This window comes from Oratosquilla oratoria, chromosome 38 (assembly GCF_046742065.1).
Source record: "Oratosquilla oratoria isolate Oo_2021 chromosome 38, ASM4674206v1, whole genome shotgun sequence".
Classification (NCBI taxonomy): domain Eukaryota; kingdom Metazoa; phylum Arthropoda; class Malacostraca; order Stomatopoda; family Squillidae; genus Oratosquilla; species Oratosquilla oratoria.
The window spans coordinates 41895837-41911895 of record NC_134814.1 but is presented as its reverse complement, the minus strand read 5'-3'; the positions used below and the strand labels follow the sequence as shown (position 1 = coordinate 41911895).

Sequence of the window (16059 nt, the reverse complement as noted above, 5' to 3'; positions counted from 1 at the left end):
GAGGGAGAGGCGTTCGTGGAGGAGGGAGAGGCGATTGTGGAGGAGGGAGAGGCGATCGTGGAGGAGGGAGAGGCGATTGTGGAGGAGGGAGAGGCGATCGTGGAGGAGGGAGAGGCGATCGTGGAGGAGGGAGAGGCGATCGTGGAGGAGGAAGAGGCGATGGTGGAGGAGGGAGAGGCGATTGTGGGGGAGGGAGAGGCGATTGTGGGGGAGGGAGAGGCGATTGTGGGGGAGGGAGAGGCGATTGTGGGGGAGGGAGAGGCGGTTGTGGAGGAGGGAGAGGCGGTTGTGGAGGAGGGAGAGGCGGTTGTGGAGGAGGGAGGGGCGGTTGTGGAAGAGGGAGAGGAGATTGTGGAAGAGGGAGAGGAGATTGGAGATTGTGGAAGAGGAAGAGATGATTGTGGAGGAGGGGAAGGAGATTGTGGAAGAGGAAGAGGAGATTGTAGAAGAGGAAGAGGAGATTGTGGAAGAGGAAGAGGAGGTTGTGGAAGAGGAAGAGGTGATTGTGGAAGAGGAAGAGGTGCTTGTGGAAGAGGAGCTTGTGGAAAAGGAAGAGGTGATTGTGGAAGAGGGAAGGAGACTGGAAGAGGGAGAGGCGATTGTGGAGGTAGGAGAAGGAAATTGTGGCGGTGGAGGAAAAAGATTGTAGAGGTGCGGGGAGGAAGGGCATGTGGAGGTGATGCAGTTCCTTGTAGAGGAAGGGAAAAGGCTTTGTTGAGGTGGAGGTGGGACTTGTGGAGGTGGGACTTGTGGAGGTGGAGGTGGGACTTGTGGAGGTGGGACTTGTGGAGGTGGAGGTGGGACTTGTGGAGGTGGGACTTGTGGAGGTAGGAATTGTGGAGGTGGAGGTTGGACTTGTGGAGGTGGAAGTTGGACTTGTGGAGGTGGAAGTTGGACTTGTGGAGGTGGAGGTTGGACTTGTGGAGGTGGAGGTTGGACTTGTGGAGGTGGAGGTTGGACTTGTGGAGGTGGAGGTTGGACTTGTGGAGGTGGAGGTTGGACTTGTGGAGGTGGAGGTTGGACTTGTGGAGGTGGAGGTTGGACTTGTGGAGGTGGAGGTTGGACTTGTGGAGGTGGAGGTTGGACTTGTGGAGGTGGAGGTTGGACTTGTGGAGGTGGAGGTTGGACTTGTGGAGGTGGAGGTTGGACTTGTGGAGGTGGAGGTTGGACTTGTGGAGGTGGAGGTTGGACTTGTGGAGGTGGAGGTTGGACTTGTGGAGGTGGAGGTTGGACTTGTGGAGGTGGAGGTTGGACTTGTGGAGGTGGAGGTTGGACTTGTGGAGGTGGAGGTTGGACTTGTGGAGGTGGAGGTTGGACTTGTGGAGGTGGAGGTTGGACTTGTGGAGGTGGAGGTTGGACTTGTGGAGGTGGAGGTTGGACTTGTGGAGGTGGAGGTTGGACTTGTGGAGGTGGAGGTTGGACTTGTGGAGGTGGAGGTTGGACTTGTGGAGGTGGAGGTTGGACTTGTGGAGGTGGAGGTTGGACTTGTGGAGGTGGAGGTTGGACTTGTGGAGGTGGAGGTTGGACTTGTGGAGGTGGAGGTTGGACTTGTGGAGGTTGGACTTGTGGAGGTGGAGGTTGGACTTGTGGAGGTGGAGGTTGGACTTGTGGAGGTGGAGGTTGGACTTGTGGAGGTGTAGGTTGGACTTGTGGAGGTGGGAATTGTGGAGGTGGAGGTGGGAATTGTGGAGGTGGGAATTGTGGAGGTGTTGCGGTGAGGGAGACCCTCTGGAAGTGTGAAGGAGTACAAGAGAAGGGCGAAGGTCCGTGAAGTCACGCGACTGGCGATCAATTGGAGTTAATAATAATTGCTTCCTCGAGTTCCACACAGGTGATTCTTTCTGACGTCCGGCGCGCTGGACCGCCACTTGCAGCCGGCCAGCCAGCCAGCCAGCCAGCCGTTACTGGGCCAATCAGAGGGCGTTTCAAGAGAGCGAGAGTGCACGAGAACGAACGCAAGAGAGCGAAAGGAAGCAAGAAAGTGAGAAGCTCAAGAAAGTGAGAAGGCTCAAGAAAACGAGAAGAAGCAAGAAAGTGAGAAGCAAGAAAGCGAGAAGAAACAAGAGAGCGAGAGGGTGCAAGAGAGCAAGAGGGTGCAAGAGAGCGAGAGGGTGCAAGAGAGCGAGAGGGTGCAAGAGAGCGAGAGGGTGCAAGAGAGCGAGAGGGTGCAAGAGAGCGAGAGGGTGCAAGAGAGCGAGAGGGTGCAAGAGAGCGAGAGGGTGCAAGAGAGCATGAGGGAGCTAGAGAGCGAGAGGGAGCTAGAGAGCGAGAGGGAGCAAGACAGAGAGCGAGAGGGAGCAAGACAGAGAGCGAGAGGGAGCAAGACAGAGAGCGAGAGGGAGCAAGACAGAGAGCGAGAGGGAGCAAGAGAGCAAGAGCGAGAGGGAGCAAGAGAGCAAGAGCGAGAGGGAGCAAGAGAGCAAGAGGGAGAGGGAGCAAGAGAGCAAGAGGGAGAGGGAGCAAGAGAGCAAGAGGGAGATGGAGCAAGAGAGCAAGAGGGAGAGGGAGCAAGAGAGCAAGAGGGAGAGGGACCAAGAGAGCAAGAGAGCAAGACAGAGAGCGAGAGGGAGCAAGAGAACAAGAGAGCAAGACAGAGAGCGAGAGGGAGCAAAAGAACAAGAGAGCAAGACAGAGAGCGAGAGGGAGCAAGAGAACAAGAGCGAGCAAGAGAGCAAGAGCGAGAGGGACCAAGAGAGCAAGAGCGAGAGGGACCAAGAGAGCAAGAGCGAGAGGGACCAAGAGAGCAAGAGCGAGAGGGACCAAGAGAGCAAGAGCGAGAGGGAGCAAGACCGAGAGCGAGAGGGAGCAAGACAGAGCGAGAGGGAGCAAGACAGAGAGCGAGAGGGAGCAAGACAGAGAGCGAGAGGGAGCAAGACAGAGAGCGAGAGGGAGCAAGACAGAGAGCGAGAGGGAGCAAGACAGAGAGCGAGAGGGAGCAAGACAGAGAGCGAGAGGGAGCAAGACAGAGAGCGAGAGGGAGCAAGACAGAGAGCGAGAGGGAGCAAGACAGAGAGCGAGAGGGAGCAAGACAGAGAGCGAGAGGGAGCAAGACAGAGAGCGAGAGGGAGCAAGACAGAGAGCGAGAGGGAGCAAGACAGAGAGCGAGAGGGAGCAAGACAGAGAGCGAGAGGGAGCAAGACAGAGAGCGAGAGGGAGCAAGACAGAGAGCGAGAGGGAGCAAGACAGAGAGCGAGAGGGAGCAAGACAGAGCGAGAGGGAGCAAGACAGAGCGAGAGGGAGCAAGACAGAGCGAGAGGGAGCAAGACAGAGAGCGAGAGGGAGCAAGACAGAGAGCGAGAGGGAGCAAGACAGAGAGCGAGAGGGAGCAAGACAGAGAGCGAGAGGGAGCAAGACAGAGAGCGAGAGGGAGCAAGACAGAGAGCGAGAGGGAGCAAGACAGAGAGCGAGAGGGAGAAAGACAGAGAGCGAGAGGGAGCAAGACAGAGAGCGAGAGGGAGCAAGACAGAGAGCGAGAGGGAGCAAGACAGAGAGCGAGAGGGAGCAAGACAGAGAGCGAGAGGGAGCAAGACAGAGAGCGAGAGGGAGCAAGACAGAGAGCAAGAGGGAGCAAGACAGAGAGCAAGAGGGAGCAAGACAGAGAGAGAGAGAGAGCAAGACAGAGAGCAAGAGCAAGACAGAGAGCAAGAGCAAGACAGAGAGCAAGAGCAAGACAGAGAGCAAGAGCAAGACAGAGAGCAAGAGCAAGACAGAGAGCAAGAGCAAGACAGAGAGCAAGAGCAAGACAGAGAGCAAGAGGGAGCAAGACAGAGCGAGAGAGCAAGAGGGAGCGCGAGAGAGCGAGAGAGAGCAAGGAAAGAGAACGAGAGGGTGCGAGAGAGAGCAAGTAAAGAGAACGAGAGGGTGCAAAAGAAACAGAGCGAGAGAAGGAGAACGAGAGAATGAGAGCAAGAGAGGGAGAGCGAGAGAGAAAGAGAGAGAGCAAATGTCTCCTTACCTGAACCGACCTCCTGGGAGAACAAAAGGTTCTTTGAGATAGATCTGGGAGAACTTGTCCGGGTGGTCCCGGACGCGAGAGTCCACCTTGAAGCAGAGCTTGGCCCCCCAAAGGTCCACCAGCTTCTTGGCCCATGTCTGCAACTCGGGGTCCACGATGCCCTCCAGGAACGCCGGGCTGCAAAAGGAAACGCCAAGTTAATGAGGGAGATCCTGACCTGAGAAGGAAGAGTGGGGAGGAGGAGGAGGAGGAGGAGTATGGAGGAGGAAGAGTGGGGAGGAGGAGGAAGAGTGGGGAGGAAGAGTGGGGAGGAGGAGGAAGAGTGGGGAGGAGGAGGAAGAGTGGGGAGGAGGAGGAAGAGTGGGGAGGAGGAGGAAGAGTGGGGAGGAGGAGGAAGAGTGGGGAGGAGGAGGAAGAGTGGGGAGGAGGAAGAGTGGGGAGGAGGAGGAAGAGTATGGAGGAGATGGAGGAGGAAGAGTATGGAGGAGGTGGAGGAGGAAGAGTATGGAGGAGGTGGAGGAGGAAGAGTATGGAGGAGGTGGAGGAGGAAGAGTGTGGAGGAGGAGGAGGAAGAGTGTGGAGGAGGTGGAGGAGGAAGTGTGTGGAGGAGGTGGAGGAGGAAGAGTGTGGAGGAGGTGGAGGAGAAGAGTGGGGAGGAGGAGGAAGAGTGGGAAGGAGGTGGAGAAAGAGTGGGAAGGAGGAGGTGGAGAAAGAGTGGGAAGGAGGAGGTGGAGGAAGAGTATGGAGGAGGTGGAGGAAGAGTATGGAGGAGGTGGAGGAAGAGTATGGAGGAGGTGGAGGAGGTGGAGGTGGAGGAGGAAGAGTGTGGAGGAGGAGGAGGAAGAGTGTGGAGGAGGTGGAGGAGGAAGAGTGGGGAGGAGGAGGAAGAGTGGGAAGGAGGTGGAGAAAGAGTGGGAAGGAGGAGGTGGAGAAAGAGTGGGAAGGAGGAGGTGGAGAAAGAGTGGGAAGGAGGAGGTGGAGAAAGAGTGGGAAGGAGGAGGTGGAGAAAGAGTGGGAAGGAGGAGGTGGAGAAAGAGTGGGAAGGAGGAGGTGGAGAAAGAGTGGGAAGGAGGAGGTGGAGAAAGAGTGGGAAGGAGGAGGTGGAGAAAGAGTGGGAAGGAGGAGGTGGAGAAAGAGTGGGAAGGAGGAGGTGGAGAAAGAGTGGGAAGGAGGAGGTGGAGAAAGAGTGGGAAGGAGGAGGTGGAGAAAGAGTGGGAAGGAGGAGGTGGAGAAAGAGTGGGAAGGAGGAGGTGGAGAAAGAGTGGGAAGGAGGAGGTGGAGAAAGAGTGGGAAGGAGGAGGTGGAGAAAGAGTGGGAAGGAGGAGGTGGAGCAAGAGTGGGAAGGAGGAGGTGGAGAAAGAGTGGGAAGGAGGAGGTGGAGAAAGAGTGGGAAGGAGGAGAAAGAGTGGGAAGGAGAAGGAGAAAGAGTGGGAAGGAGAAGGAGAAAGAGTGGGAAGGAGAAGGAGAAAGAGTGGGAAGGAGGAGAAAGAGAAAGAGTGGGGAGGAGGAGAAAGAGTGGGGAGGAGGAGGAAGAGTGGGGAGGAGGAGGAAGAGTGGGGAGGAGGAGGAAGAGTGGGGAGGAGGAAGAGTGGGGAGGAGGAGTGGGGAGGAGGAGGAGGAGGAGGAAGAGTGGGGAGGAGGAAGAGTGGGGAGGAGGAGGAGAAGGAGGAAGAGTGGGGAGGAGGAGGAGGAGGAAGAGTGAGGAGGAGGAGGAAGAGTGAGGAGGAGGAGGAGGAAGAGTGGGGAGGAGGAGGAGGAAGAGTGGGGAGGAGGAGGAAGAGTGGGGAGGAGGAGGAGGAAGTGGGGAGGAGGAGGAAGTGGGGAGGAGGAGGAGGAAGTGGGGAGGAGGAGGAGGAAGTGGGGAGGAGGAGGAGGAAGAGTGGGAGGAGGAGAAAGAGTGGGGAGGAGGAGAAAGAGTGGAGAGGAGGAGGAGAAAGAGTGGAGAGGAGGAGGAGGAGGAAGAGTGGGGAGGAGGAGGAAGAGTGGGGAGGAGGAGGAGGAAGAGTGGGGAGGAGGAGGAGGAAGAGTGGGGAGGAGGAGGAGGAGGAAGAGTGAGGAGGAGGAGGAAGAGTGAGGAGGAGGAGGAGGAAGAGAGAGGAGGAGGAGGAGGACGAGGGGGGAGGAGGAGGAAGAGTGAGGAGGAGGAGGAGGAAGAGTGGGGAGGAGGAGGAGGAAGAGTGGGGAGGAGGAGGAGGAAGAGTGGGGAGGAGGAGGAAGAGTGGGGAGGAGGAAGAGTGGGGAGGAGGAGGAAGAGTGGGGAGGAGGAGGAAGAGTGGGGAGGAGGAGGAGGAAGAGTGGGGAGGAGGAGGAGGAAGAGTGGGGAGGAGGAGGAGGAAGAGTGGGGAGGAGGAGGAGGAAGAGTGGGGAGGAGGAGGAGGAAGAGTGGGGAGGAGGAGGAGGAAGAGTGGGGAGGAGGAGGAAGAGTGGGGAGGAGGAGGAGGAAGCGTGGGGAGGAGGAGGAGGAAGAGTGGGGAGGAGGAGGAAGAGTGGGGAGGAGGAAGAGGAGGAAGAGTGGGGAGGAGGAGGAGGAAGAGTGGGGAGGAGGAGGAGGAAGAGTGGGGAGGAGGAGGAGGAAGAGTGGGGAGGAGGAGGAAGAGTGGGGAGGAGGAGGAGGAAGAGTGGGGAGGAGGAGGAGGAAGAGTGGGGAGGAGGAGGAGGAAGAGTGGGGAGGAGGAGGAGGGGTGGGAGGAATAATTATACCGAAATACCATTAACACCTAGTAATTTGTTGAAACCTTTTTAATTTCATTAGTTTACTTGCATAATCATTCATTTGCCATGTTTGCTACAAATATGCAGATAAAAAAAAGTCCCTGCAACACCAAGGCAGACCGCGAAAATCGAGGCCAAAAATGCTACGACCGGACTTCGTCGCAGGAGCTGGAATATGCAAATGACTTCGGAAACACAGGAACCACGGCATCACGCGGCAAACTACGCGATATCAGGTAACAAAGCCCTTTCGAGGAAAATTTACTGAAACTGTATCCCAACCATTAATACCTTATTTACACATTTATGCGCACACACGAACACGCACACCCAAACACACGCCCACACAAGCCAAACACACCCACTTATATACACACACACACACACACACACACACACACACACACACACGACACGGTGGCGCGGTTGGTAGAGTCTCGGACTGTCAGCACGGGGGTGACGGCTGTACCTGGTTCGAATCCTGCCCAGGGCTGAAATTATTTCAGTATCGCTCAGCTTCGAGTCGTTACTCGAACTCTCGTGGGCGGGGAGTTGGGGGTGTGTGTACGTGTAAGGTCATAGCATTACCCGTAGATCGGTCATACGAGCTCTGAGCTCTCTTCCGGGAGGGAAACAGCTGTCGATCACGATCCAACACGTGATCCAAAAGACTAAGGTGAATACACAAGCTGTCCACCACACTCATTTCCATCAGTAGGTGCAGTCCTAAGCGCTTGAGAGTTTCCGTAATAGGATCAAGAGGGCAAAGTCTTTATTGAACATTTCGCTCGTTATAGCTTTATCAAGTGCCCAGTATTTGTACATAGTATATAGTAGTACATAGTACTTGTGCATAGGATAAAGCTTGTATGAACGAGACGTTGTTTCAACAACGACTTCATCTTCACATAGTGCGTTTCCTGGCCTACTTGTTGCCAGTTGCCTCTCTTTCTTATCTCTTATCAACTTCCGCTCTGTTTCCTCCACCTTTGTCATGCAAGAGAGCAGAAAGCTGGTGACTGTTCCCTTTCTTGGTCTTTTTTTTTCACCTTGGTCTTTGGATCACGTGCTGGACTCGTGATCGACAGCTATTTCCCTCTCGGAAGAGAGCTCATAGCTCGTATGGGTATGGGATCTATAGGTAATGCTGTGACATTACACGAACAAGTTTGTAACAAAAAGATCCCTGCACTAATGCAACAAAGTCAAATATTTCTTCCCAGAGTAGTTTCAATGGAAGGGACTCGGGACCGCTGCCAGCCGCTGTGAGGCCGCGGATTTCAACTCAACACCACTTCTGTCTCTGAATAGCAATTAGGCGAGCAGACATCAAGCCAAAGAGACACTCACGAAGAACTGCATGCTTTCTGTTGATTGACCAAGCCACCCGTAATGTTCCAACGTCATCACGGTATTGCAAGACGACCCGACGCAAACCAATCACATAAGAGGCGACTTCCTATGTTCCTCTTCTTCAACCAAGAGTAAATCCGCTCCCTGGAAGAGGAATCCCTCGGGTGGCTAAGGGGCAAATATACCATACCTGTGGAATTATCAACTTTAAACACTACTGTACCCTAGTGACGTTATCTGAAGCGTGCTAGTCTCGTTTGCTTTGTTGTCAGTTTGAATCCCGCATTTCTCTACAATTCCCAGCAGTGGTGTTACTTGTCCCAACAGTTCTTAAAACGAAGAGCAAAGGTGACTGTTTAGGCCGCAGCTACTCAGCGTCTCCTGGCGTAGACTACTCACCCTTCTTATATCCCCGATGCTAACGAGTGAAAAATATATTTTCTTTCTACGTCAAAGTTTATTGCGATGTAGCGAAGCTGGGTTTTGTCGTCCCTATGCTGATGCACTACGCACTATTTGTTGTAGTTTTTTTGGTTTTTTGTTTACTGTGTGTAGTACTATTGTTGCTTCGTTGTGCTTTTCATAGGGTTAGTGTCGTTTCCAATCTCACTAGAGATTTGTGATCTAGATATCACTGCTATCGTTAATACCGTCGTTGTTATTGTTATCGTTTTTGCTGCTGCTGCTGCTGCTGCTGATGTTGTTTACTTGTGCTACTCTCCATTGTTCTTCTTGCGTTGAGCTCACGTTGTTATTTTTATTGTTCTCTCGTGGGGACACGCTAGATACCTGCTGCTGGTGGTGGATCTGCGAGACATACATGCGAGACCTGTTACCGATGTCACGGGTACAAATCCACACATACACGACAGTGACAACAACTAAAGGCTCTTTCCCGAGAAGACCAGAGTTTCGCTGCCGGTTACAACAGGAGCGGCGGGGTTTTCATTTGATGAAACCTGAAACAGTTACCCTGTGACGGTGTCACATTGTATTATCAAAGCTTCAAACGTTTAACGTAACGAGGACAGGAGCTATGCAACCTTTGCAACGCTGTAATAAAAAGGCACAACGTTGCAAGGACAACGCCTACGCGGTGCAGCATTACCGCCACTACCAAATCCCCCCCTCCCCCTCCCCCTTCCCCCCGTCCTTTTTCAATTGTCGGAAGCTCGGCAGTAATCATGGTGGCCTACATTTCGTAAGCCGTATTTCTACTCTTACTTCTATTTCCACTGTTTTATGTATTCATTCTTATTTACGGCCCCGGACGCCACCGCAGATGCCGTCTCCGCGGGGAACAAAATGGAGAAGGAAGCATGGAAGAAAACGAGAGGAAGAATGGAAGTAGAGAAAAGAAGAATTGACGATGAAAAAAAAGAGGAAAAAGATCCGAAGAGGAGATGGGGAAGAGGAGACTTGGAGGAGGAAGACTAGAAGAGGAAGAGGAAAATAAAAGAAAGAAGACGAGGAGACGGGGGAGTGAAGGAGGGAGGGAAGTGGAAAGAGAGAAAGACACAGAGGGAGAATAACAACAAAACTAAAAATGGAGTTGGCTGGCCGAGCGGGTTAGAGCGTCGCTACTTGAGGCGGAAGTCGAGGTGACGGCAATTCGCACTCTGCAACCAGCGAGTTGGACCAAGGGCATGGTTCATTAAATTCCACGCTACAAAGTCTATAAGGGGCACCGTACTAGCTTCCTGATAAGGAGTTCGCGAGGTTAAACCGAATCATGTTGTCACTGATTAATGGTTTGTTTAACACTAATACAACGCCAGACGATTTAATGCACCCTTTGAATGTGCCCAGTTTTCAGACTGATGACTTATTCTACCAATTCTGTATTAGTTAGCACCAGTTGATTTTTATTCTGCTGAGGGTGCATCAAACCTGGGGTGAATGGATTATGAATTATCCTCCATATGATTTATGACTAGACCATTGTTACTATGAGGTAATCTGTCACTGTGCCACAGAGCAGGAAGTTGTTTATTTTCGATTGTTCCACTCAAGTTGTTAATTTTTGAAGGATACACTCACAGTCTGGTCATTTTCGAACGTTATTTTCATTTTTTATTTGGGTTAAATATCATCACCATTAACCCTTTCGTTAGTCCATTAGATATAGCTTTAAAAATTACATCTTAGTATGCACTGAAAAAATACTAAAGTAAATATAGATAAATTAATAAAGAAATAAAATTAAAATGAATATGAATAGACAAGTGAACAAGGAAATACGGAAAAAGGGTGTAGATTTATCCATTTGCAGATTGATTTATTGGATTTTTTTACTGTTTATAAAACAAATAAACAAAACAAGTAAATCAACAAATGAATAAATCTAATTTTTTCCCGTATTTCCTAAAAGAGGAAGTATTGTATTTCAGATTACCGTATTTTCACCTAAAATTACGTAAGGCATTTCTTCTTCCTACCCTTGTGTGTTAGGTTAGTACAAAGTTGAAACTAGCTATTGTACATGTTTAATGAATTCGACTAAGATTTCATTGTTCTTTTGATTTGATAAATTTACAAAAAACAGAAAATAGTTTCAGTATGAGGTCTTGCCGAAGACGACCAAAAGTACTCGACTTGAAACTACTAACCACAGTAGCAATGAAAATGTAGCGATAGTATTTAAGAAGCTAAATATACAAATAAACGAATAAACAGACTGATAGAGAAACATAAATAGATAATCAAATAAAGATACAAATAAATGAATAGACAAAACAAGTACACAAGTAAGCAAGTAAATAAAAAACAGATCAAACAAATAGAAAATAAAAATGGACAAATAAAACGAAGATGAAAAACAGAGCAAAAAAAAGAGGGTTATATAAAAAAAGGCTTGCGACATCAACAAACAAGTAGACAGGCTGAGGCGCGAAATGGTCTCCCTTCCCCTCCCCCTCCACCTCCCTCTCCTGAATCCGGAGTTTTCTGCTGCATTTGCAAACAAGAGCGACAGCAATTATCGTGATTACACTTCGCTGGCAGCGACAATCTTAAACCCCTCAATACAGTAATATACCTTAATAATAACAGTTACAATAATAATAACAATAACCACAATAGAAGTAACGTTTTCCTGGCTCAGATTTGTACATAAAAAAATCACCTTTTCCCCCCCTGTCCCCTGCCCCCACGCAGGCAAAGCATAAAATAATCCTGCTTCGTGTCTTCCATTCCTCACCGAAGTAGAAAGAATCACAGTTTGGGTCTCTGGCAAAAGGCCCATACAAAGAAACCGTAGCCTTCCTAAAGTCTGGTGACCTTTCGTTTCAGTACTCAAGTTTGCGTGTCCAAAGGCATCATTTTGATCACTGAACATCTATTGGTGACTACCACTTGCCTTGGCTGTCCAAACACACAATTACTTATCTAAGTTATCTATTCACTTGTTCGTTTATTCAGTGACAGGTACGGTGCTTAACACGAATTTAGCGAAAAGTGGAAAGAAACGAGTTAATTATCTACCTATTAATTTATACATTATCTTTTCCTTTTGATCGAGGTCGTGTCTTTTGGTGTAAACTTGCCTATAATAAGAACAGCCAACTGCGATACACCGACTGCTGTGTATTACAAAGAAAATAGAATACAAAAAAAATAGAATAAAAATCCCTCCCGACCACTGAGAACAGACCACATACATGACCTATCCTCTACTCCCTGTACAGAGGGACGACCTACTGACCACAAGTTCGAAAGACCTCCACACTAACTACCTGATCACCGGCCTCACGTCGAAGACATCGAAACCGAGTCTCCAGTATTGAGAGTTATTTGGTCTCGTCTAGGTATTTGGTCTCGTCTGACTCCCCAAGTTCTCCCTCGGGCCGCCTTCGACGCAACCCAGCTGCTGTTGACGCCATTCTCAATCAAAACAGTCTTTGCCCCCGAATCCCTCGGTGGGAGGTGGAGGTGGAAGACGGGGGAAGGGAGAACGGGGAAGGACAGGGGAGGGGAAGACGGGGTGGAGGGGAAGACGGGGGGGAGGGGAAGACGGGGGGGAGGGGAAGACGGTGGGGAAGGAAGGCGGGGGGAAGGAAGGCGGGGGAAGGAAGGCGGGGGGAAGGAAGACGGTGGGGAAGGAAGGCGGGGGGAAGGAAGGCGGGGGAAGGAAGGCGGGGGGAAGGAAGACGGGGGGAGGGAAGACGGGGGAGGGAAGACGGGGGGAGGGAAGGCGGGGGGAAGGAAGACGGGGGGAGGGAAGACAGGGGGAGGGAAGACGGGGGGAGGGAAGACGGGGGGAGGGAAGACGGGGAGGAGGGAAGACGGGGAGGAGGGAAGACGGGGAGGAGGGAAGACGGGGGGAGGGAAGGCGGGTTGGAGGGAAGACGGGGGGAGGGAAGGCGGGGGGAGGGAAGGCGGGGGGAGGGAAGGCGGGGGGAGGGAAGGCGGGGGGAGGGAAGGCGGGGGGGAGGGATGGCGGGGGGAGGGAAGCCGGGGGGAGGGAAGAGGAAAGGCGGGGGAGATGGGGAAGGAAAAGAGGAAGAAATAAGGAAACAAGCTAAAAGAAAACGAGATAGAGAAGAGAAGAGAGCCAACGGGGGGAAGAGCCAACGGGGGGGAGGGAGAGCCAACGGGGGGAGAGAGCCAACGGGGGGAGGGAGAGCCAACGGGGGGAGGGAGAGCCAACGGGGGGAGGGAGAGCCAACAGGGGGGAGAGAGCCAACGGGGGGAGAGAGCCAACGGGGGGGAGGGAGAGCCAACGGGGGGAGGGAGAGCCAACGGGGGGAGGGAGAGCCAACGGGGGGAGGGAGAGCCAACGGGGAGAGAGAGAGCCAACGGGGAGAGAGAGAGCCGACGGGGGGAGGGAGAGAGCCAACGGGGAGAGAGAGAGCCAACGGGGAGAGAGAGAGCCAACGGGGGGAGGGAGAGCCAACGGGGGGAGGGAGAGCCAACGGGGAGAGAGAGAGCCAACGGGGAGAGAGAGAGCCAACGGGGGAGAGAGAGAGAGCCAACGGGGGAGAGAGAGTGCCAACGGGGGAGAGAGAGAGAGTGCCAACGGGGGAGAGAGTGCCAACGGGGGAGAGAGAGAGAGAGCCAACGGGGGAGAGAGAGAGAGAGAGCCAACGGGGGAGAGAGAGAGAGAGCCAACGGGGGAGAGAGAGAGAGAGCCAACGGGGGAGAGAGAGAGACCCAGCGGGGGAGAGAGAGAGAGCCAACGGGGGAGAGAGAGTGCCAACGGGGGAGAGAGTGCCAACGGGGGTGAGAGAGAGCCAACGGGGGAGAGAGAGAGAGCCAACGGGGGAGAGAGAGAGAGCCAACGGGGGAGAGAGAGTGCCAACGGGGGAGAGAGAGTGCCAACGGGGGAGAGAGGGACAACGGGGGAGAGAGAGCCAACGGGGTGGAGAGAGCCAACGGGGGAGAGAGAGAGCCAACGGGGGAGAGAGAGAGCCAACGGGGGAGAGAGAGAGCCAACGGGAGAGAGAGAGCCAACGGGGGAGAGAGAGAGCCAACGGGGGAGAGAGAGAGCCAACGGGGGAGAGAGAGAGCCAACGGGGGAGAGAGAGAGCCAACGGGGGAGAGAGAGAGCCAACGGGGGAGAGAGAGAGCCAACGGGGGAGAGAGAGAGCCAACGGGGGAGAGATAGAGCCAACGGGGGAGAGATAGAGCCAACGGGGGAGAGAGAGAGCCAACGGGGGAGAGAGAGAGCCAACGGGGGAGAGAGAGAGCCAACGGGGGAGAGAGAGAGCCAACGGGGAGAGAGAGAGAGCCAACGGGGGGAGGGAGAGCCAACGGGGAGAGAGAGAGCCAACGGGGAGAGAGAGAGCCAACGGGGGAGAGAGAGAGCCAACGGGGGAGAGAGAGAGCCAACGGGGGAGATAGAGAGCCAACGGGGGAGATAGAGAGCCAACAGGGGGGAGAGAGAGCCAACAGGGGGGAGAGAGCCAGGGGGGAGAGAGAGCCAACAGGGGGGAGAGAGCCAACGGGGGGGAGAGAGCCAACGGGGGGGAGAGAGCCAACGGGGGAGAGAGAGACCACGGGGGAGAGAGAGAGAACGGGGGAGAGAGAGAGCCAACGGGGGAGAGAGCCAACGGGGGCGCGAGCCAACGGGGGAGAGAGCCTACGGGGGGGGAGAGAGAGCCTACGGGGGGGAGAGAGAGCCTACGGGGGGGAGAGAGAGCCAACGGGGGGGAGAGAGAGCCAACGGGGGGGAGAGAGAGCCAACGGGGGGGAGAGAGAGCCAACGGGGGGGAGAGAGCCTACGGGGGAGAGAGAGAGCCTACGGGGGAGAGAGAGAGCCTACGGGGGAGAGAGAGAGAGCCTACGGGGGAGAGCCTACGGGGGGAGAGAGCCAACGGGGGGGGGAGAGAGCCAACGGGGGGGGAGAGAGCCAACGGGGGGGAGAGAGCCAACGGGGGGAGAGAGCCAACGGGGGGGAGAGAGCCAACGGGGGGGAGAGAGCCAACGGGGGGGAGAGAGCCAACGGGGGGGGAGAGCCAACGGGGGGGAGAGAGCCAACGGGGGAGAGAGCCAACGGGGGGGGAGAGAGCCAACGGGGGGAGAGAGAGCCTACGGGGGGGAGAGAGAGCCAACGGGGGGGAGAGAGAGCCAACGGGGGGAGAGAGCCAACGGGGGGGAGAGCCAACGGGGGGGAGAGAGCCAAGGGGGGGGAGAGAGCCAACGGGGGGGAGAGAGCCAACGGGGGGGAGAGAGCCAACGGGGGGGGGAGAGAGCCAACGGGGGGGGAGAGAGCCAACGGGGGGGAGAGAGCCAACGGGGGGGAGAGAGCCAACGGGGGGGAGAGAGCCAACGGGAGAAAGAGGGAAAGGGAGAGGAAGAGAGGGAGGGAGAGGAAAAAAGAGCCAACGGAGAGAACACCAACAGGAGAGAACCAACGGGAGAGAGGGAAAGGGTGAGAGAGAGAGAGAGAGAGGAGGGAAAAGGAGAGGGAAAAGGAGAGGGAAAAGGAGAGGAAGAAAGAGGGAGAGAGAGAGAAACGACCTTGATCTCGGGACCTAAAACTCGATCATTCCGGAAGAGGAGGATGACGTCCTCCGTCCGGCCTGACGTCAGTAATCGCGGAACTTGTTAGCAGAGGTTCCGGTTCCGGCGAATCCCCCCTTCCCCTCCCCTCCCCCGGTCACGGCACCTCTTGCACCTGGTTACTACCGGGAGCTGGTGGCGCGCGCGCGCGCGCGGCCGCCGGAACGCGGGGACGGAATCCGCCGTCCGCCGTGCCGCCCCTCACGGTCGCCTCCTCAATGCAACGCTTGCCGCAAAAAGCTCTCCGTAAATGTAATTAGCGGAGCGGCGGCCCCGTGCGCCCGCCAGATAACGAGATCGTAAAATCAAATCCCGAAGGGAAGTGATGCAGTTCCCCGCAGACGGCACCGAACTCGGGAGGGCCATTTCTCCGTTCTCGTTCGCTCGCCGTCATCAGCATGGAGCCCTCAAACTCGTCAGTTATGGTCCTCCTCGCATGCTCTTCAGAACCCTTACCAAGGTTTGTCTCCATCAGGGCCAAGTAATGATTTAGTTCCTTAAATATCGGCAGGAGAAATCCAGAGAACCAAGATATAGTGTGTGCGTGTGAGCGTGTGCAAGTATGTGCGTGTGTGCACGCGTGTGCATACGAGTAGGCGCGTGGGCGCGTAGGTGCATGGGCGCATGTGCGTGTGCGAGCGCTTGCCCGTGTGTACATGCTTGTGTGTGTGCGTGCGTGCGTGCGTGCATACGCGAGTGCATTGCCCGTCAAAAAACCCGTGGACCGTCAGGCAGGCAGGCGGACGGGCCATGCATACCAATATGCAGAGGTCTCCGTCATGCACTTTCGTCTCTCTGTGTGTGAACACATGTACAACCTGTGTACAACGTCCTTAGTGTACATCCCCGTAAAAACCCACGAAGTGCCCCGAAGTGCCCCGGACCTGTGTTGACAATGAGAGAGAGCGAGTCCGCTTGCTAAGGCTCTCGGCCTACACCTCGTCCGCGGAACCGGATCGCGCAGTAATAGCCTCCCCGGCTTCGGACGCTGCCTCCGCCTCTGCCTCCGCCACCACCGCCTCCCCTGTCACCACAAC

The 16059-nt window shown here is 54.6% G+C and overlaps 1 protein-coding gene across 1 annotated transcript in view; it reads right to left on the bottom strand.

Annotated features, from left to right (window-relative positions):
• Positions 1-16059, bottom strand: part of LOC143020061 (trehalase-like) — a 217356-nt gene that overhangs the window by 43575 nt on the left and 157722 nt on the right. Inside the window, exon 5 of the mRNA XM_076176237.1 lies at positions 3956-4132. Coding sequence (XP_076032352.1) covers positions 3956-4132 — 177 coding nt within the window. The remainder of the gene's footprint in view (positions 1-3955; positions 4133-16059) is intronic.